This window comes from Periplaneta americana, chromosome 13 (assembly GCF_040183065.1).
Source record: "Periplaneta americana isolate PAMFEO1 chromosome 13, P.americana_PAMFEO1_priV1, whole genome shotgun sequence".
In the NCBI taxonomy this organism is placed as follows: domain Eukaryota; kingdom Metazoa; phylum Arthropoda; class Insecta; order Blattodea; family Blattidae; genus Periplaneta; species Periplaneta americana.
The window spans coordinates 120,655,974-120,680,246 of NC_091129.1; the positions used below are offsets into that span (position 1 = coordinate 120,655,974).

Below are 24,273 nucleotides of genomic sequence, written 5' to 3' on the forward strand. Positions count from 1 at the left end.
TATATCCTTAAAATCCGTCAATTCTCATATACTGATTTAAAATACATAGTATGGTGCCAAAAATAGCGTACTAACACCTTCCGATCAATAGGTGTAAAGAAACTAGGTTGCTGCCGTATTTTATTCCTAGTTTGTTTGTTGCAATGGAAACATGTTTTTGTGGCTTAGAGTGATTATGACAATGACCGTGAACGTTTAATTGCATTGGCCTTGAGTTCTGCAGTGAAATTAGTTATTTCCGTTTGTTACTGAAGCATTATACAAAACGACTGTGGCCTTTTATGATGGTGTTTTTATGTTCCACAATTCAGATACCGTATCTTTCCAACAATAATTATTGCCGATGTAGATTGACAGTTTCTTAAATTAATATTAAAAAGCTTCATGACCCTGTTTTTATCATTGCAAATATCATTTTGCAAAGCACTAGGCTACAAAGTATCATCAAAATCATTTCCCCAAATATCCATGTTGCAAACAAAGACAAGTATTAAATGCTCTAGTTTTTCGTTTTGCCGGCAATAAATATTAATAACTTCAAACACAAAACATGTGCAAATGTTAACAACGTTAAGTAAACTAATCTACGTATAGGCTTTAAGATTAACACTGCGGATTATTACTGGCAGGTGTGAAAAAATGGTTATTAAACTTTGTTGTGGCATAAATTAAACTGAATAATTCTCCGCACTTTTGTATTATTGCTTCTATGATATCAAGAAAAGATTAATAATTGAAAGTGTGAAGTGGTATTTAAAATAATCTGTGCATCGTTGTGTCAAAATATTAAAATGATACACCGGTATTCATTTAGCTGTATGGAGTGGCATACGTAAGTTAATTGGAAAGTCTGTCATCGTGTAATTATTATTATTATTATTATTATTATTATTATTATTATTATTATTATTATTTAAAGGAATAGCTAGAGAGTAATAGAATATCATTCATTAGTATTGCCACGGTGTTATAATTTACTTTCACAAAAATGGATCGGGCTCTCGTTCTCTGTCCAGTTGTAAACAAGCTATTTTTAATTTTATTGTAATAGGTATAATATGAAATATTGTAAAACGAAAAATATATAACTTTTAACTAAATCACTTGCATTACGTAAATTGAACTGAAATAATAGAGGCTTACCGTACAAATACGAATTTTAATTTAAAATGCAACTCAAAAATATAGTCCCTTTCTTAATAACGCACCAGTAATACGGACTATACACCGCAGAAACGCGTAACATCAATGTAAAGGCTGAAAAATTGCAATCGTAAAAAAAAAAAACATACAATTCAATAATGCCTGTAGGCCTACGTAATAAATTAACTTCTTAAAGTACCCTTTAGAGGTGTATAGAAGACGTGTATAGCCGTAAAATTCTCGAAATGTATTATTTACAGCGTTACAACAATCGTTATTACTTCGTGTAAAAAATACTAAAACTCTACGCACAATTTTCTAGATCTTGGTCGTGTAAGCTTTTCGTATGTTCCTTTGAAAGAAAACTCGAGAAAGAAAATACTATCAATATACATACTTGTATCTTGATTGATCAGGTATTTTAGTTTTGTGTATATGCTAACGGGTAGTTTTGTTTTCAATGTTGCTGGCATAAAATTCATGTTTTTTTTTTTTTTTTTTAATTAAGCCATGTTTTTTAAGCTTTAAGTATATCCTTGCAATTTCACAGAGACGAAAGTGCATTTTAGTGACGAACTCCAGAAAGAAATCAAATTTACTCAACTGAACAATGTATTTAATAATAGAACAAAAGTGGTCTGTGAACATTGTATTGTCCATTTTTCCGTTGCTCATGGAGGCAGAGAAATCAGTAAGGCAATTGGATACCTGGAATAAAAATAATATTCCCGTATCTGACAGATGGGTAGGTACAGACTTTTTCTGAAAGAGCGAAAAACGCCTAGACTTTCAAGACTTTTGTAATATTGTCGTCCAGGAAGTACAGCACCAGTTGAGAGAATAATTTCTGTAATGAACAGTATTTGGACAAAGGAGAAATCTAGCTTAAGTGTTGAGACAATGAGGGCTATGTTATTTGTAAGGCAATATTGTGTCATGGAATGTGAGAAGTTTTATGACAAGGTGTTGAAAGACCGAAATGTGCTATGTAAGATTACCGGAACTTCATCGGAGAAATACAGTATTCATTATAAGATCGCTGTGGAATACAGTGCCTATGAGAACCTATCTGAATTTTTGTATTGGTTCTGTCACTGAGCAATAGTGGTTAAGTAGCAATACGTTCATGTAATAACTTTTAACTTTTTTTTTTTTTTAGATTGTCGTTCATTTATATTATTTTTACACAATTTAAGAATTGAAGTACTGATACTCATTGTATTACATACTAAACTTCTATTGTTTTTTCTTCAGAAAATTTCTGACAGGTCATGTTGAAGTTGGCACGAACAGTTTCTAAACTCATTTTGGATTTTTTGGATGTTCGTCCACATCATGTTCATTGAAAAAACTCTCTTGACTAAAGAATTACTTTCAGGACACAGATAGTTCAGCTTCTGAAATTGTACAGAGGGAATCATTTTCTCAAAAAAAAAAAATTAAAAATTCCACTCAGTTTTGAACAAAAAGTAGCATTTTCTTCATTCCACTTCGTCATTTTCTCTTGTCACATAGCCTACATCTTCAATCAATAAATTTCATCACAAAAATTATCTTCATTCAAGTCAAATCCATCTATGTATCTTCGAACATTTCTCTTTATAGAGGAGGTCTCAACAATTTAAGTACATTTCATAGATATCTTATCTTGTAACGAATAACTGAGGCACTGGGATATTCAACAGCACTTCTTCTAAAGATGCCCAAATGTTGCTAAACTGATAGTGTAATAAATTTATCTCTTTTCCTGGAGATCAGTTTTTTTTTCTTAATTTCGATAACAATGTAAGACTCGACTGCAGTTATGTTCTCACCTTCAGTTTTGATTATGACATCATGAAAAAGTGGCAAAATTGCATTAGCAAAATTTATCACAGCAATGTGCAAGAATCATTAAACCATATTAATGCTGGCATTTCCTTGCGGTTTGGGAAAACGTCGGACAAAACCAAATCACACCACGTAATCAACCCAAGCGAGAATCGAACCCACGCCCTACCGCAGCTCAGGGATCAGTAGGCAAACGCGCTACCGCCTGAGCTGCGCCGGTGACTTACCCTGTCTATTTGGAGTGTCTTGTAATTCTGTAAACCAGATTTAAAGTAGGCTAAATTGAAGCAAGTCACACAGATGTTTTACATGTAAAATCCCCGACATTGATTACTGATAAGTGTCCTTGTCTCCACTCCTCGAATTCCGTTATGCAATAATTACGCTGACACACATTTTTTCATCCATCCAGTTCGCATGTAGGACTGGACATTCACCTCTATCCAAAATTAGGAGACTTTTATTTTGCTGACCCATTTATACCCGTGACATTTACTCTCTCACTCTTAGTTACGACGGCACAACATTTTTCTCTCAACGGGCGGTACATTTTAAGTAATTTATATATATAAACACAAACATGTGTTTCATTCAAGTTAGATCAGCGTTTTGCAACCTGTGGCCTGCGAACCACTAGTGGCATTTAAGTGCCCGACCGGAACGATCGTTAGCGATCTGATATCAACCAGACTATGTCTGACCGTAACGATCCGGCATCTACCAGACAGTACTAGGGAAATTTATGATAGACACAGTAGTGTTCCGTTACTTTCCATTTCTGGCGAAAAATTATTAAATTATGGTTTATTTAACGACGCTCGCAACTGCAGAGGTTATATCAGTGTCGCCGGTGTGCCGGAATTTTGTCCCGCAGACATTTAAATGCCATCGACCTGTGCCAGTATCGAACCCACAACCTCGAGCATAGAAAGCCAGCGCTATACCGACTACGCTACACGACGATGGCGAAATGAGCCAGAGAACCAAATTCCGAAAGTTACCCAGCATTTGCTCGAAACGTTGAGCAAAACCAGGTAATTTCTCCCAACCAGGATTCGATCTTGAGCCAGTATGAACCGAATACACATACGAAATCTGAGAAACAATCCGATATGGCATGACTAATAAAAATTTGAATTTAATATATGCCTTTATATAAGGTTATCATCCATTCCAAATAATTTACATTTAATTACATATTACGAATACGATGAAAGCTCCTTTGCATAATATTATAATGAAATTGTTATACATTTTTCATGTAAGGAAAGGGTAATTAACTTATAATAATTCGGGATAGGTCCGCCGATTTAGGTCTGTGGTAGCGCGTCTGCCTCCAGATTAGCCGACTCGTGTTCGATTCCCGGTGAAGTCAGAGATTGTCGTGTAAAATTTCTACTTCTTGATTAGGAGAGGTGGCGGTGCACAACTTCTAATCATTACATTGTGCACCAATATGCCTGGGTTAAATCCCAAATCTCCCCGCAGTGCATATGAAGGGTAGGCATATGTCACTGTTGGTAGTGATTCGTCCGTCGGATGGGGACGGTAAGCCTGGCGGCCCCCTTGGTGCTATTCGACAGGAGTACGCAACGTGCCGGCACCAGTTTTCCCCTTCTCCCTTCCTCATCTTCACCATCACTTCAACCATTCCCTACACTACACTTACACCAACACTTATAGGCCTATATATATAAACTCATCCTAGAACACGACATAACTCTCCATAGATATACAGCGTGGCCCGTCGAAGTGGTGTGCAACTTGAAATGGGTCACAGTCCTGCCATCTATTCGCAATATGCGGTTGGGTAGGCTTTGGACACACCACACTCATAATTCGGAATGAGGATGCTCATTTTAAGCGTGTAACTCCGAGAGATCTGAATCATTTTGGAAGTTTGAGGTGTCGATCGATCAAGCGCTACGAAATAAGTAAACGCGAAAAAAATTATCTGGCATAAACTGGACCTTGTTGACCCGTGAAACATGTGAGAGATCATCAGTGTTTCAAATAATGTATGAGACTACATAATGTGTCCAAAACGCAAAATAAGGGAAGCGTGAGAAGCTGTGGCTCCTGCTGAGAGTTTCTGATAACAATGTTAACTGTGTCTTACCAAGGTCTGAATAAAGGCTGGTCCACAATAAACCGGGAACGGAAATATTGTTAAATACATTTATTTTAACATTTCCGTTCCCGGAAATATTGTTAAATACATTTATTTTAACATTTCCGTTCTCGTTCTCGTTGTCGTTTACGTTCCCGGTTTATTATGAACCAGTCTTAACTTTCTATTAGTATCATTTTCAAGTTATGTTGCATGATAAGAGGTTATTTGTAGTTTATATAATTGAATTTTTTTAATAGGCTCTATGTTACATCTTGTTCCATTTTGAAGTTAATTTTTCTAAGTAGTCACCGGCGTAGCTCAGTCGGCTAAGACGCTTGCCTGCCGATCCAAAGTTGCTCTCGAGCGCGGGTTCGATTCCCGCTTGGGCTGATTACCTGGTTGGGTTTTTCCAAGGTTTTCTCCAACCGTAAGGCGAATGTCAGGTAATCTATAGCGTATCCTCGGCCTCATCTCGTCAAATACCATCTCGATATCACCAATCCCATTGGCGCTAAATAACCAAGTAGTTGATATAGCATCGTTAAATAACCAACTCAAAAAATCAAATGTAGTTGATTTTCTTGAAATTATCGCCATCACCTTTCCTGTATTTACTCATATTAGTTGCATACTGTCACCTATTTAAAAAAAAAAGCCACTTTAAGCACTGTCCAGACCCACAAGTTTTGCAATCTGGTAACTGACCATTACTTCAAGCGGTACACTGCAATTTAAACTATAATTTGACAAAAATGTTAATTTATGTAAGTATTTAACATAGGAATTTTGAATATAAAAGTAGGGAACGTGAGTAGATAATTGAAGCGTCGGCTGGAACAACATTGTAAGTTACAAAATTTTCATTCGGCGTGTTTCCGTGTAATAATGTTGTATGTCATGTTACCTTGCTATACTCTTTGGCTCGCAATTGTCCATCAATGCAGTACGTGAAATTTGTCCGCTCAAAAGTTTGCTACCCTATAAGAACAACGTTGTACGCGTACACATTTTTGCAGCTCCTGTAAATTTTACCAAATGTAACTTATAACGTTGTTCCAGCCGACGCTTCAATTATTGACAGCTTCGATCAATTTAACAAAAGACTTCTCTCTCACACACACTTTTCACACATGTTGTCTCTCTCTCTCTCTCTCTCACACACACACACACACACACACACACTCACTCAGACTACTTCTCACTGTCACTGATATCTTCAACAAATCCTTGAGCTCCAAACAAACTTATTGAATACTTGTTACAAAGCTTTTCATAACAGCATGGTTTTTAGCACTGTTAAGTTAAAAATTATTGCTATTTATTTGTGGAGCTACTCGGCTGAGAAAAATTAGGCTCTTTGTTACGTTTTCGTAAAAGGTTCTTCTCACTCATTCTTTAAAATAAACACATTCGTGTGACTACGTTCGCTTTTACTGTTGCTCTGTCAAGGTCCAAAATTCCGATCCATAAAATAACGTGCTGTTGCCGTTTCATACAATTCTAAATGTGTGTCAGTTCTTGCTATACGTGTTATACCATTTCCTATATACCAGTAGCGGACGGTGGGTTTCAAAATTGGGGAGGCCAAGACGTGAATGATGAGAATATAAAAATATAAGGCCTGTGACGTACCTCATTACCAAGCACAGAAGTTATAGGTTTTAAGAAATTAAAATTAGGTTTTCCAATTTATGTTTTAGGATTTTAAATCTTATGTTTAGGAATTTATATGATTTTACGGGAAAAAAATAAAAATAAACAATATACTATTAATATATTACAAGGGCTTGGTAAAGTTTGCCTCTCTTTAGGACACTCTAAGTCCCAACCTACGAATTAGGTCTTTTTAGGTCATATTGAATTTAAGAACGTTACGCTTTGCTACATAAAAGGAATAAGAAAAGCAATATTTCGAGAGTAAGTAGATAGCAACAAAATTGATTCGAACCTAAGAATCCGGGGCTTGCTCATTACTATTATATAGTCTAATTTTACAGCAAATTAACTCGATGTTCCTCTTTCTTCGCAAACCGATCAAATAGATCACAACATACTGAATAACTGCTACTAGAAGAAGCTAGAGACAAATCTGCATTTGTTTCTAAACTCTCGATGTATTTAAAATACTGTATAAGTAAATACATCTCGTAACACAAAAGAATAAAATAACAAGAACACCCACAAACAATAGAAAATCTAACAACATAAATGAAAACTTTTACGCAGGGAGAGAAAACTAACAACACGTGACTCAATTTTCTAAAACCAAGAAGAGAATAAGAGAGAGAGCTCCCCAATACAGCCGAAACCAGCCGTGACTATACAGTACAGCTGTCAGCGGTGGGTAGGACGTCTCCAAATCGGCTCCCTTCGCGCGTTCGATCAAGTTTAAACACTCTGCTTACCAGCTATCTTATTGGTTGAACTGCTGTTGTCATGGTTACCGGGGAGTAGCGTCATGTAGCCGACTCCTCTCTCCCGCTCTCGCATAGATACAGCAGGCTGCTAGATGTCGACTATACGGGTTACAATGCTATCTGTTATTTTTCAGTACGAATTATTCGTACTATCTACAGTATAGTGAGCGGGCATCAATAACTGGATGTGATCGACTTTACGTATCTTACTGTACATCTTAGTCGTAGTGAATAGTAAAATTAATATAAAAGGAAAAATGTTCGTCATTTGCTGTAACTTGTCTGTGATCTTAATTCAGCTGGAATTATTACTGGTAAAATATTAGGGGAGGCACGGCCTCCCTTGCCTCCCCTGAAAATCCGCCGCTGCTATATACATATTCTTATGCTATAGCTTATGTATTACAGAGCGATGTCAGTTATTATTAGTGTGTTAATAATAATAATAATAATAATAATAATAATAATAATAAAATTCTAAATTATAGACATCAGCTCAAAGAATTTGAGTGACCACAAGGGTCCTGAATACAATAAACATGCACAATGTGATGTGATGTGATACATTAAAGAAAAAATAAAGTTAATTCTTGAAGGCAAATATAAGTGGATTAATTGAAACAGACATGATGATGATGATGATGATGATGATGATGATGATGATGATGATGATGATGATGATGATGATGATGATGATGATGTAATATTTGAAGAGAATCCTTGATAATATTTATAAGGACAGACATTACATAATCAAAAGTAATGTGAAGTTCCTTAAGATAATTCCATGTGAATTTGGAAATAGAACCTCTACTGCCAAACAGCAAACCAATGACAGACCATTGTTTAAGAGGGACGTTGTACTTTTGAGAAAGATAAGGCAGACAAGGTTCATATATGGACTTCTTCTCAATATCAACTTCGGTTTCTTTCGAAACGGATAGTAGGGTCAATTCATGTACATATTCTTTATACTGTATATCGTTTTAAAAATATCGGTGTGTCAAATTAATACCTTTTCCTACAAACTGCATAATTTAATACACCAATTCTTAGCACGTAGTTTTATAAAATTTCGTACCTGTACCAATTTTTCCTCCATACATTATTGTGTTTGTATATAAATTCTTCCCATTTCGCTTTACAGAGTAACAGGATGTGCCAGTTCATAAAAGGTAAAGGTATCCCCGTAACATGCCATGAAGGCACTTGGGGGGCATGGAGGTAGAGCCCCATGCTTTCCTTGACCTCGGCACTAGAATGAGGTGGTGTGGTCGGCACCACGCTCTGACCGCCTTTTACCCCCGGGAAAGACCCAGTACTCAATTTTATAGGAGGCTGAGTGAACCTCGGGGCCGTTCTGAAAGTTTGGCAACGAGAAAAAATCCTGTCACCACCTGGGATCGAACCCCGGACCTTCCAGTCCGTAGCCAGCTGCTCTACCAACTGAGCTAACCGGCCGCCCATACTTTCCCATACATATTGTTATTTAATACTACATTTTAGCACATTGTTTTACTTAATTAGGCCTACATACATGTGTCAGCTCTTGCAATTCCATACGTATTGTAGCCTGCCGTTTTTAGTAAATATCTTTCATACTTAGTTTTATAAAATTTCGAAATTGTGGCAGTCCTGTAATTTTATTTGGGCTTTGCTATGCATATTGTCGTATTAGGTATAAATTCTTCGTATATCTATGTTATAACACATCAGAAGTGTCCCAATTCTTGCTTTCGCATACATTTTATCATTCCGTATACAAATTCTTCACACGTCGTTTCATAAAATTACAAATGAATGTGCGTCTGCGTCAGTTCTTGGTTTTCACGAGATATTACCACATGTTAAAACGTGTATAAATAAACCTCTAAAAAAATCTTGGTTTTCCATTCATATTGTGCCTTGTCCGTAACAGATTCTTCGCACATCACTTTATATTATTTGAGAGACTTGTCGATTCTTGCTTTCTCATAATAATGTTATTTTTATTGTGTCATTTCTTATACAGATTCCTTGCACGTGTGAAATTTTGTAAAGGAATAACACATCAGTGCAAGCCTTTCATGGTGAGTCTGCGAACGACATTTGCTTTGGGTTGTGTAACGTCCCGTAGCTTTATTTCAGAAAAGGGAAATCAGTCGTTATTCTGACTTTTAAGGTATTGAGTACTGGGACTTCCTTCTGCATCTTAACGAACTAAACTGGTATTCTATTATACAGGGTTTTTCAAAAGAAACACGTCATTGCAATTAAAATTGAATGAGGAGATCTTGGACAGACAGCTCAAACACGTCAAATCTTGTATTTAAAAAGGAATATTTTTATGCGAACAAAATATTTTTGCGATTTATGACGTCATCGAAAACATTTACAAACGACATGATTTATAATATCTTCTGAAAAACCTTGATTTATTATTTTTATCCGTGACTGGTATCTAAACTGGCCTTTATTTCATCGTCCTTAGCAACCTAAGCAATACTGTGAATAACAGCACAGAATTAAAACTTTTTCCATGACAACCAACACATTAGCAACCATAAAATCCATACATTCATTCCGTAGTGCTCGGGAAAAGTGGTACAGGTCAAAAATGTTAATTTTACAGGAAAAGGAAAAAAAAAACTGTGTTCACACTGGTTTATGTCTATTTGATTTTCTTCTGAATGAATTATTGTAATGGGAGAAATACTTATGTTCCTTTTCCCAAGCTAACAGATGTTCCGCAAGTTGTCAATAAATTAATAAAAAATGTTTGTGGAAACTGACTTATGCCACTTTTCCCAGCAGTGCACCATTTATTTATAACTTCTTCACAAACATCACATCACAAAAAAGGCGTACAATTTAAAATTAAATTTAGATACCAGTAATGGATAAAATATTGTATAACACACGAGAGTAAACAGATTTTTTTTATATTTAATCGAATAATGGAGTCGATTAAAATTAATCGGTTGTACTTGATATTAATTATTATTTTCTTAATACAAACTCAGACTAAAAACTCCGACAACATTAGTCTCTCAGAAATTGCATACTTCAAAGCACAATAGTACCGTTATTTTCTTACTGTAAAGCAGGTAGCACAGGGCAAATCTTTCCACGAAGACTTCAAAAAGAGATGGAGATATGAGGACCGTGACCTGGTCTACCCCTATTAAAAGTTGAAACACAATGCGAAACCCTTATTAAGTTTTACGGTTTTCCAAGAAAACTTTCACTTTGTTGTCAGCTCGTCTTCCTAGCATATGAAATACATACATACTTCTCATCCTTTAGCCATGGCTACACTGTGTGCAAGTGAGAGAATAACTATCTTGTTCTCTTTTTTAAAATTTTGTAACCCAATTATAATAGGGGCCAGTCTGCTGTTTTAACCGCTGCACTGTTGCAGTTTCTTTATTGTGTTTGTAGATGAAGCGTAATCGTAATTTTCTAAAGAAAAAAATCAGATTTCTGTGGTCTGTGAAAAATGAAAACTCCATTATGACATATGAGAATTTGCGAGTAAACTCGGTGAAACGTTTGGGTTTAAATTGAACGATCGTGGAGAAGTGCTTCACAGAAAATAAGTTTTTTTCTTATTTAGTGATGCAGGAAACACTGTTAATAATCGTAGAGCGGCACTTAATTCGGTGTATGTGAATGCACTCACATGTTTAAAATCATCGATGAAGCAGTATTAACTGGATGAGTCTTCATACTTTTTTTTTATTTGTGTTTCAAAATCCCTGGAGAAATTGACACAGTAAATTATAAACCCACATAATAAATATGTTAGTAAATAACTAAAATAGTATTGTTTTGTAATACAACGATACAATATAATACAGATATACAACATCTAATACTTATGCTATCACCGAACACAAATTAAATTTAATAATAATTGTGCATTACAGTATATTAAAACTTTTTTCAAACCTGATCAAAGCTCGATTAATCGATTAAATATTTTGATCGATCGACAGCACTAATAATTATGTATATAACTTCAGAGGTATGCCTAGTTAAATCATTTTTCGCTATAGGTATGGTGCAGGTTCCTTACATCAGAAAACCCAAAATAGGCATAAGTTATATAGAATTAGGGACATGGGCCTCTGTACCTACACGTATTTGTTTTCGGAAAAACTGAAGTAATTTTTTTCTAATCTTATTTCTCGTATTATGAAATTAAATATATTATAGTATAATATTTTATAAAGTCATATGCCATGTGTACGTGCTTAATAGCTCGGAAATGTAATCATAATCATTGTTAATTCCGATACTACAAGCATTTATATGATTAACCTCTTGAATCCAGAGAATATTCCTGCACTCATTGGAGATTCTAAATTAACACAGTTGACCTGGTGTCTAATTATGTGCTCATTCAAGGTGAATCTAAACTTTGTCTTTATTGTTAGTTGTGTATAGACACACGCACATAGACTTACTTTGAATAAATACATAAATAGACACATTTAAAGATTATTTTATACAAATGAATTTCAAATTAGTCACATTTTATTTTCAAACAAACATATACACACAATATAGGTATAGCAAACAAGTAGTATTCTGATCTACTAATGTTTTTTTTTTGGTAGGTTATTTTACGACGCTTTATCAACAGCTTACTAATGTTATCTAGTCCTCTACTGCATAGTGTTGCCTCAAAGCAACAATTACTTTTTATTTTCTTATTTTTTCTGTGTGATGTTTATACGCATTCTGTTGCTCTGAGGCAACGCTCTGAAGATAGCAACGAAGACAGAGTCGAAGAAAATTTAAGAAGTTGGTATCTCTGAGCCTATGGCGCCAATAAAACAGCTGAACGTTATTTGAGAAAAAAAATAACTCATGCAGTAGAGGGTTAGGTTATTTTTGTAAATATTTATCATTAAATAAAATTATTACTTTTATTATATTGTGTGAAATATTTCAGTTAGCTTTATTCTAAGTTGTTTTATTTATTTTCTTTGAATACCGGGATGTTTGCCTATTATTCTATTCACGAATCGTCTCATTTTTTAACCTATAGTCGCAACCCTCTCGAGAAGCCTATTAATAGTATTTATTAAACACCAGTAAGTTATATACGTACTACTTTCAATTTTTTTTTTATTTGTTCTGGATGCTGGCTCGGGATCTCTCAGAGTGAGAACTGAGAATGATCATGAAGTATTAGTGAAATGATATTGGTGAGGAGAAACCCCTCATGCACGCTTGTCTACCACAAATTCCTTCATGACTCAGACGGGGCTCGAGCGTGGTCGCTACTGGTGGTATCCCAGATTTAATATATGCAGCGTTTCAAAAATATTATGCCTTTTAATTGAAGAAGAAAATATAATCAAGTTTTTCCCTTCAATACTAATAACAAATGAAAGTATCACACACTTTCTCGTCATGGCAACAAATTACAAAAGCGAAATTTTATACGATTATCAATATTCCTTTCGTTTAATTCATTAAAATCAGAGTCCCACAAGATAAAGCACGTTCTCTGAATCTTGTATTAATCAACGACACTTGAATAAATAGAAAGTCAAGGTCACCGGTTATTCACGATTCACACGCTCGAATGTTGAGTTGCTCAACGCTACCAGTACTCGCTATTTATATCAATTCCTACTTCCTAGGAGCAGTCAACTCTTGGTTCATTTCCCATCCACGGTAAATTTATCATCATTATCATCCTTATCCTTCAAGAAATGGGCCACTGACCTATTCTTTCTTCTTGGGAGAATTCTGAAATAATATGCATACACAATAATATCGAAATATCTAGTTTTGTGGTCAACATGACCACGTTTAGAACAACATCGAACAAACATGCGACATGGGAAGCATACCAGGAGAGATCTACGAACGGAAATACTGTACACTCAGTGACAAAAAGGCGAACCACTTTAATTTCATTACACTTGATTAATATTTGTAAAAATATCAAATCAGAAACAGTGAAATAATACTGATTGTTGTCTCAAGGAACACTGTTGCAGCATACTAGTTTTCTGAAATTGGACACTGTTGCAACATCATATACTCCAGGTCGTTATAAAGAATGAAATAAATTTATTTATTTATTTATTTATTTATTTATTTATTTATTTATTTATTTATTTATTTATTTATTTATTTATTTATTTTATTGCTAGTAAGTTTGAAATGAATACAAGTTAATAATTCAATGAAAGATAAACTAGCCCACTCCTGAATGAGTAAGACTCGTATTCAGATATTATTATTATTATTCGTATTAAATGTTATACATTACCGTGAAATTAAATTGGCTCGCTTTTTTGTCACGGAGTGTACTTTCTACTCTGCCAGGAGACGAACCTGGATCCATTAGGTTTGTAGCTAGAACCTGTAATGCTTGAGTCACAGAAGGGAGATATTATTGCTCTATATTTCGCATAAGATATCTTTTGATCTACATTTTTCTTCTAGTTATCTAAATATTACCTACGTAGGCCTGTAACTGTCTCAAAAATGTCATATTATAACGGTCATCAATTAAGGTGATATGTAATTACTAATTAAAGTGATATGAAATTAATTAAGTTGATAATAGTTGGGTTTAATAGAAGTACTTATAAGTTAGGTTTACTTTTGCTTATTGTAGGCGTTATTATAGCATAGTTTTTATTTATAGTCCTAGGTTTATTGCATCTATTTAATTATGGTTAGAATTAGATTTACGTTTTTTTTCCTGCAATTATTGTAAATTGTATTAATATTTATTGTAATGTTATTATTGTATATTATATATCACTGCCACCGGGTGTATATCCAATTGTAGAGTTTAATACATACATACATACATACATACATACATACATACATACATACATACATACATACATACATACATACATACATACATACATACATAGAATCTTTTGAACGCATTTATTTCTGAAAGATATTATTTAACGGGTTATCACATATTTCCACATTCTGTGTCGCACATTTTTACATAACTTATTTCATCCAATACAAAGTCCAAAGGAAAAATAAACAGCTCAATGCCACAAATAATAGCAGTAACTTTACCACGTCCAATTCAATGGCATTTTTATAAATAATTTTTACAGTTTCTGTAATTTGGACCAGTGAGGTTTCATATGATTATCTCTGGACAGTATTAATGAATAATTGGTACCGTCAAGTAGAAGTGAAGCTATAAAGTTGCCAGACCGCTGACCGTGATCGGAGCTGACCACTGAAATAAGACGTTATATTTATATAGCACATGACGTGAAAAATTAAACTTGTTTCGGAAAATAATTGGGTGATCTCTAAATGGCAAATTTTACTGCATTAGTGATCAAACTTTCGAAGGCATGTCAAATGAATGGCAATTTAGTGGTTCACTTGACTTTCATTTTCATGGCAAGTGTCCAATTGAAAGTTGTTTTTAAATACAAGGACAGTAGCCAGAGAGTTCGACAAATTACAATGTTGTGTCAGTCATGAACTCCTCACAATTATTTCTGTATGATAGAGACCTTCTTTCCAATCGAAAGTGATTCGGAACAAGATATATCTATAAGGAGTAAGATAGCAATGTATAAAACATATTTCAAACCAGCTTTAATATATCGACGGGTCAGTTCAAAAGGGAAACAACTCAAAATTTAAAATTTTGAGAAAACTGAATTTTGAAACTTCATGTTGCTGCGAAAAATTCAATTAACACACTATAATTTGAAACTTGTAATATATATAAAACATCATTAACAGAATTTGGAGTAATTTCAACGATCCTTTGATTTTTCACAGCAACATTAAGCTTTAAAATGTAAGTTTCCCAAAACTTTAAATTTTTTAGTTCTTTCCCATTTGAACTGGGCCGTCGATATGCTTCAAAAACATACACATAACCAAGCGAGTTGACTCATGCGTTCCGCATGGGACTCGCATTCGGGAGGTCCGTGGTTCGATTCCCGGACCGACCAATCTATGTTTTTTTCCGTGGTTTTTCACAGTTACTTAGACAAATGCCGGATTGGAATTTTCATTGCCACGATTCATTTCCCTTCCCCTGCCGTATAGAAAAAGAATTTAGATTTAATTTCATATCATTCATCTTCATTTCATTCAATAGCCATATTCAGGTCAAAACGCATGTCTTCATCCGCTTACGTGAGGGCGCTTCGACACCTTGCAAGGGTCGTTGGAATTGATCCTGTGCTGTTTGGTCACCTTGGCGGTGTGAACTTAGTACGGGGGGGGGGGGGATAGAAGGCCCCATTGGGTAAGCGGGTGAGTGGTTACATGCGGCCGATGGGCTAGTACACCCTCATCCTCATTCATCCTATAAATTCGAGGTGCACAATAGACCTCAGTATGCCCGACTCCAAAAGGTCGTCCTAACCTAACATGGACATAGCCTACATAAAAGAGATCTAGGACTTCAGGGTTGTACGTGGGATATTGCTCCAAAAAGGCCGTATAAGTAACGACATCACAAACACACTAGGTATAGAAAAATTAACAACAAACTTAGAAAAAAATCCCGGAGCATAGCTGCAAGCTTTTAAACGTAGAACTACTACTATGTACTGCTTAAGTAATGAAATAGATTGTTTTCTCCATTTAATTTCTCTGTTGCTAACAAAAACAAAATAACTACAAAATTCTGGATCACAGAAACATCTGAATATCACTTAATGTCAAAGCCACTTAGGGTATTTACAGTATCTTTGTTTCCATTGCACATCGAAGCGAATTCCCACTCTCGCTCGCTACCTTCAGTCAGACTCTATACTCATGTTTTCGTTCGGCTTCCGACACCATCAGCATCATGGATTAAGCCTTATAAGGCTCGTTCCGGTCTCATTTTTTTTAACACTGTTTAGCCCATCTTGTTTTCGGTGTACCAACATTTCTTCTACCTATTGGGTTATAGTTCATCATCAGCTTTGGTATGCGGTCTGCTTCCATTCTTTGTATATGTTTCCAATCGTTTCTGTATTGTTTTATTCTGTCTATTAATTTAAAAATGCTTAGTTCCCTCCTTATATCTTCACTTCTTTTCCTATCCAATAAGGTGTAACCTGCTACAGATCTTAGAAATTTCATCTCTGCTGCTTCTATTCTTCTTTCTTCTTTTTTAGTCAGGATCCAAAATTCAGACCCATAAAGCAACATTGGCGACTGCCATTATCTTATAAAATTTAATTTTTGTTTCCTTTCTAGTACTTCCGACATATGTGGTCTTTTCTGAGTCTTTGTACCCTCGCTCACTACTCTTAGTAGCCTACATTTTGCTGGTCACGATGGTATTTTGCTCCAAATTTCTTGGGCATGTTTGAAATTTTCATTAGATCTTTTACTTCCTCAAACTGGGTCTCCTAACTCTCGTAATTTAACTGGCAGACAAATGGTATTTTTATCCACTGATAGCGTTTTCTTTAAGCTACAGAACGAGGTCCTGCACGCTTCCGTATCTCAAGTCATACTGACCCAATCGGCCCTGCCTCATATCGCAGCGCCGAGCCGAGGTCGCTAAAGACGATCGTTTTCGCCGCGCTCTCCTCGCCCTTCATGCAACTGATCCAACCGGTTTATATATTGTTAAGGAACGACAGTATCCTTTATCCAACTGTAAATAGATCATTAACATAGCTCTTATAGTTTCCGTGCAATAAGCGTTTCAAATTTTGGATTTTCTGGGACATCGAAACTGTGTACCTACATACCCCTTCACACACACACACTTACTCGGGGAAGGACGTAGTTTTATTTTTAAAAAATCAGGTAATATGTTCAAGCGGGATTCGAAGCACGTCTGAGAACAACCTCTGATCTCGAGACCTATTCGTTAACCTGAGACTACACCAGTAGAAGCTTTTATGACACTATCTGTAAAAAAATAATCAGCTAAATTTTTGCGGAAACAGACAGACAGGCGCGGTACTGTCGTCACAAGAGAGTAATGAATATTAAACAAAGTTCATGTGTTCCTGTTCTTGCTGAAGTGGATTATCTCGACATTTGAGATAATACAGTTTTATTATCTCGAAAAAAGGCATCCCTCAAGGTTACAATAAATTTCTGGAAGTATAATGGATTCCTCTTAATAGGACCCCGTTGGGACCATGCTTTTTGGTCCGTTAAAGCTGCGTATTAGGACCAGGCTTAAAGGGACAAATACAGTACACGTCAATATATGTACCTAATTTCGGTTACGAGGACCAGCCGCATTATTGGACCAAAACGCATGATCCCAATGTGGTCCTATTAAGGGGAGTCCACTGTATTCTGCATAGTAACCAGCTAAGAACACCAACGAGTACGTTTAGAGCTTAAAAAATTTTGATCTGCACAGGATCCTCTTGCACATCTAGGCTTAAGCTGCAGACAGTACGTCTAATAACTATTTAGTTGAAATCGTCAAGTTCGATAGCTTTCTTGGGACTTTATTGCTTGAATTATTATTATTATTATTATTATTATTATTATTATTATTATTATTATTATTATTATTATTACTAGAGAAAATGTGAATATTTTCATTGTCAAAACCTATATGCTAGACGCCATGAGCTAGATTATCTGTTCTTTTGTAAAGTCCTCAAAGGTGATGTATCCTGTGACTCCTTAAACAATATTACCTTACGTATTCCAACGAAAGATATGAGAGTCCACAAACTTTTCTATAATAAATATTCAAAATTTATTTCACCAGTCTCCAGATGCATTAAAAATGCCAACATGCATGGCTGCGAATTCGATCCCTTCAATGTATATATTTAGTTTGCTCTTGGCAATGATTTATCATTTATGTAATCTTTCAGACATTATACGTAATTATCATTGTATCATCACTATTATTCTCATAGTACCGTATACTATATCATAGAGGAAAATTCTTCGTTCAAGATTGTTTCTTTATTTTTATTTTTATTTTATCATTATTGTTACTTTTATTTTTATTTATATGCTTCCAGTGATTAACATTAAAATTTAATTTTACTTATTTCAATTTATTATTATTATTGTAAATTAATTGTATTCAAAATTTAATTACATTGTATTAATTCAGATCTGTTTAATGTACGAGTATAATTTGTTGTTTGGTTATTCTTATATTAAGCATACTCATCAAAATCACATTCATTTCAATAATTTCATTCGTTTTTGTTGTTTTTGAGCTTTTCTGTATCATGTATTTTGCAGTCATCTATTCATTTTGTCATTATTGTTTATTGTAATTGTTCTAATTTTAATAATTATTTGTATAAAATGGATTTGAGGGAGGTGGGATATGATGGTAGAGACTGGATTAATCTTGCTCAGGATAGGGACCAATGGCGGGCTTATGTGAGGGCGGCAATGAACCTCCGGGTTCCTTAAAAGCCAGTAAGTAAGTAAGTAAGTATTCGTATGCACTGTTTTTGTAATTCCTTATTCACTGTACATCTTGTGCTTAACTGTTATAGGCCCTAGGCTGTTGTACAGCACAATAAATATTAGTAAATAAATAAACAAAATAAAAGTATTATTATTATTATTATTATTATTATTATTATTATTATTATTATTTATACTGTAATGCGTACAGTATGTGAATAAAGGATATGAATAAAGGTAAGAATGTAGTTTGTCCCAAATAATTGTCAGCGGTAAATTAAATTATTAAATTTCCCTACTCTGGCTACATAACGCTTTAAAGTAACAGGAGGTATGGTTATATAAAAATTTTAAAATGTTATGTTTTATTTAACGACTCTCGCAACTGCAGAGGTTATATCAGCGTCGCCGGATGTGCCGGAATTTTGTCCCGCAGGAGTTCTTTTACATGCCAGTAAATCTACTGACATGAGCCTGTCGCATTTACTCACACTTAAATGACATCGACCTGGCCCGGGATCGAACCCGCAACCTTGGGCATAGAAGACCAGCGCTATACAACTCGCCAACCAGGTCGACTGGTTATATAAATTACACAACTTTACTATTAGCCAACATACGTCGTGACACACAACGTCTGAACGCGATTTCAACACACGACTGTAATGTGTGATATAGGAATATTTGTAAACATAAACTAAAACCAGGCAGCTGCTTTATTTCTTCAAAACTTCGTGGGAAGCAACGTTTGGAATGCTAAGTTTAGGCGTTTTCGTCACGATCAGATTCGCCACCAGTATATTTCACCACGGTAGGTTTTGTAACGTCATGTTTTTTTTTTTTTTTTTGTCTCATGTTTCGTTACACTTTTTTTTCTGTAACAGATCCGTCATAGCCACAATTATTGTAACAAAACACAGAAACCATTGAATTTGTATTTGCCAAAGCTTTGCATTATTTTGTAAAATCAATTCCACTGATGCCATAGCATTTTTAAATTTATAGTCAGTACTTATTACCCTCCCACTGTTATGCTTATGCCTACGTATTCAAGAGACACAGATAGCCACTTCTATGACTAATGGCGTGCTGTTGCACCTCTGAAATCTTGGTATACATTGCAAACCAGTTCTAATTGTGTAGCTACTACTTTAGCATGAACACCACTGAAAACTGGAATACATACAAGACAACATATATTTTCAGTGAGAGAATTACTTGACCTGTCTTGGGAGATATAGAAATAAAAAAAAAATATATAATGACGCGCAGAAGATGAAGACATGTCGAGTATGGATGAATAAATTTAAGGATGACTAATTTTTATTACTTCAAGTGGCTTTTTATATAAAATGTAAGTTGAAAGAAACTTGTATGGTATACTCAACATGAATGGGTTATTTATGAAAGGGCTTAAGTCTTGAATACTAAATTGTTAGCAATTTAAGAAAAAACTGCTTACAGGCCGAAATTTTGAAATTACGGCTGAAATAAAAATTGTATCATAAATTCTACTGAGCATTAGAGTGTGAAACTTAGTCCTCTTCGTATCTAATTCGACATATATACACCCAAAAAGCAGTTATTACATTACAAACTCATTTTCACAAAATTAGCGACTTAGGCCCTTTCATAAATAACCCATTCACATGTGAAATTTACATGTTCATGTAACACATATTGAAAGTGATCGACATCACTCATATTCGGAGAAGTCACATGAATTTGTGTCAGATGATATGAATAAATAATATACAGTAGATAGATCACCTTGGATACTCGCTTGTGAGAACAAAAATGGTCTTTCCAACTGAATGTGAAAATCAGAAACTCTAGGTTTACACTTTGCCACATATATTTAAATATCAAAGTTTACAGAAAAATATAATCTTTAGCCTGGGAGTACAAAAGTGATATTTTCAATTGACTTTAAAAATCAGGTAATCATACAATGTGCCATTTATAAAGGCTTGCATAGAAAAATGAGAGCTTCTCGGAGAAACAGAATCCTTCATTTTGGTTTATTTTCTGAATGGCTTGAATTACGTTCAATTTACAAAAAAAAAAAATTGAACTCTTATCATTGCTCATTTCCGCAATGCATAATGTCACGCTAATTTCAAAAAGTTACTTGTATGGATATATTTAAGCCATGAAATTTTTTTCTGAAGCAGTTTTTTCTAAAGACATAATTAATTATGTAAACAACAATTTCTTCTGCACTATAGAATCTAAAATCATACTGCTTATGCCATTTCATTTTTACCATATTTTACGTAAGAGCAAAATCTTAGGAAATAAAACTGTTACAACCGATTTCAATCAAGTTTCCATTTTGTTTGCCTTTTCTTATTTTTAGTAAAGTGGCCTGTAATTCTTGCGCATCATTCCCACATGAATATATGTTACGAAATAACAAATACGAATAAAATTCGTTCAGTAGTGTAGGAGAAATCATTGTACACAGGACAGCAAGCCAAGAAATAATTTTCTTGTTGTCAAGAACGATGAAAACGTTTAGTTACATAGTGATACCGAAATTTATATTTTCAGCATTACATTTGTTATCTTGTATAATGAGAAAGTAAAAGGAATGTTAGAAGTGCCTGCTTGTGATAACTCCAACAACGTCAGAGTTACATTTTTCAAACGATGTAAAGAGGATCTAGAGATTGATTACGTCGTTATCACTGATAAGAAATCAGCAATATGAGGCATGCTGATAATGTAGAATTAGGTATTCAGCGTACACATCTGATTTATTTACGTTTCATTAGGTGCACGATGTTGTCTGATTGCCTATTATGATGTATCGTGTAACCTTGACAAACTTGGCAATATTAACTGTGTTATTACAGGCGAGAGAGAGAGAGAGAGAGAGAGAGAGCATTCTAACTAGGAGAGACATATTTTATAGAAAGCAGTGTTGAATTTATACATTTTCCTCCAGGACAAACATAAGTAGACGGGAATTATGACTATGGATTATAAGGAAAAATAATTCTACTGAAAAGTAAAACAGTAAACTCAAAAGAACTAGCTTTGCGAACTTTTTTTTTCCTTTTCAAGTGCCGGCCTGGGTGGCGCAGTCGGTAGAGTGCTGACCTTTTGTGCCCGAAATTGCGGGTTCGATCCCGACACAGGTCAATGGTATATTTAAGTGTGCTTAAATGCGACAGGCTCATGTCAGTAGATTTATTGGCATGTAAAAGAACTGCAGGACAAAATTCCGACACACCAGTGATGCTGACATAACCTAGGCAGTTGCAAGCATCATTAAATAAAACATAATATACAATTTTTTCTTTGAAGTGTATGCATGTATGTGTGTTAACACGTATTATTTTCTGTTTCCAGAGACAGTTGCAATGGACTCTTCCGTTGCAGCAGCAGGCAGACAGCCCTGGGAGCTCTCTACAACTTGCTCTCCGCACCCCAGAGACAGACACAGAAACGAGCTTACCATGAAGTCACAGGGGACATTATTTGTCCCTCTATGGTACAGGGTATTGACCACCTCAGAGATCCCAGACTCAACAAGGTACAAATCATGTTGCAGAAAGTAGATTAAATGCTATTTCAAACACGGCTATTTCGCAGCAGCACTTCCGAGTGGCGCTGCTGTGTGGCTCAAACGCGCCATCAATTAGTACAGTTCATTAACTTCGTTGACAGTTTTGTATGAGTAGATAATGCTTCATCAGATGAAGCTGTCGGTTGTGGTGGAAAGGGTCGGTCACCAACTGCCATAATGGCCCATTTGCACCTCATGGGTGAATATCTCCATTTAAATCATTGCTTTGCTAGTGATACTGAAAAGCACTACTGTGAAAGGTTCTAACTGCCTGGGGCCAAGTATAAATCAATTTCATTTATTTGGTAATAGACACATTCAAATGATGTATAGGCTACATATCTGTTCATTCCATAAGTTATTTAGTGATTTTTTGACTGTAAGCCGTCACTTATGTCTGGAACTGAATGCTCTTGTTAACTGTCGAATAAAATATATACAGAATGGTTATAAATTTCACATACTCAATCTATGAATTATTTATTTCATACAAAATATACAGCGGTATATTTGGAAACTGCATACATATTTATACATACAAACATACAATGTTGAAGTGCTGAATTAGCTCTGAAAATATTCTTCAAATGCATTCAGCTTTCTTCCATTACATGTTCGCATACTTGCAAAAGTTACTCAAAATGATTCCGAGCATTATGGGTGTGATTGTGCCCATATTCGAGTAGTTGCCTGCTTCAGATCATCCAATATATGGGAATTACCTTTTTATATCATTTCCTTTACAAAACCCACAGAAAAAAATCCATTGAAGTTATATCACGGGAGAGCATGGCAGACAAAGATTATTTGGAGATGCAGTGATTATGAAAATATATCCACCATTCCCTTCAAGGTGTGGTACATTACATTATCTTCCTGAAACTAACAATCACGTTTAAATTCTAACAATATCATAAACTGTAAACAGTGCAGCACCATCTACTATGGATTAGAAAAACAGGAATGCCAAATTTCTCCAAAATTATTCAGGGCATTAAATGCCACCTTTCTGAGGATAAAGCAGTACCTTTAGTTCGCATATGAATTTTCTGTATTCAAATTCTTCGTATGTTCCGAGATTTGATGCATCCATCGTGAAAAACATTATTTTTTTTTTTTTAGAATGCCCGCATTGTTGTGAATGAAACTGCGAAACCATCAGCAGTGATTTCCAACCACCTGACGACGACTTAAGTTCTTGCTTCATATTTACACAACAAACATGCAACTTAAATTCTTTACTGTTCCAACTGACACTTTAATATCCTCTGATGAAGTCGCCTACGTTTGTTTCCATTGAGATCATATCATTCACTGTTGGACATCCCTAATGACATATGGAGTGAGTAGCTAGGACCTCCCACTTCTTGGCATATCTGCCACAGATCTAGTTTCATGAAATCGGCGTATCAACTGATAATAAAATTGTGTTCTTTGCTGGTATTAAAATGTCAGAATAATCGTAATGCATTTGTCTTTATACGTCTCTGATAAAACTTACATGTTAAATATGTCTCTATAAAAGACATTATCTGATCATGCGACACACTAGACAGCAATGTCCACTTCATTCTTAAATTACTGCTAAATCACGTGACGTCCACGCAATAAAAGGATCTATGTATCCCCTATCACTTTTCTTCCTTTTTTTTACTTTGTAAGATTTTTTTTATTTCCTTATTCTCTGTTCCTTCCTCCTTCCTTTCCCTCTCTTTTTCACATTTTCTGTCTTATTGTCTTTTCTCTCTTTTGCTTTCTTCATCTTTCTGCTCTTTTTCCTTCCCTTTTCCCTTTCCTCTCCTTTCTTCTTTCGTCTGTTTCTTCCTTCTCCCCTT

General features: G+C 35.0%; 1 protein-coding gene across 1 annotated transcript in view; it reads left to right on the forward strand.

Moving 5' to 3' along the window:
• LOC138712319 (NADP-dependent malic enzyme-like) overlaps window positions 1-24,273 on the forward strand; it is a 64,052-nt gene that overhangs the window by 208 nt on the left and 39,571 nt on the right. Inside the window, exon 2 of the mRNA XM_069843950.1 lies at window positions 22,222-22,405. Within this exon, the coding sequence (XP_069700051.1) occupies window positions 22,222-22,405 (184 nt within the window). The remainder of the gene's footprint in view (window positions 1-22,221; window positions 22,406-24,273) is intronic.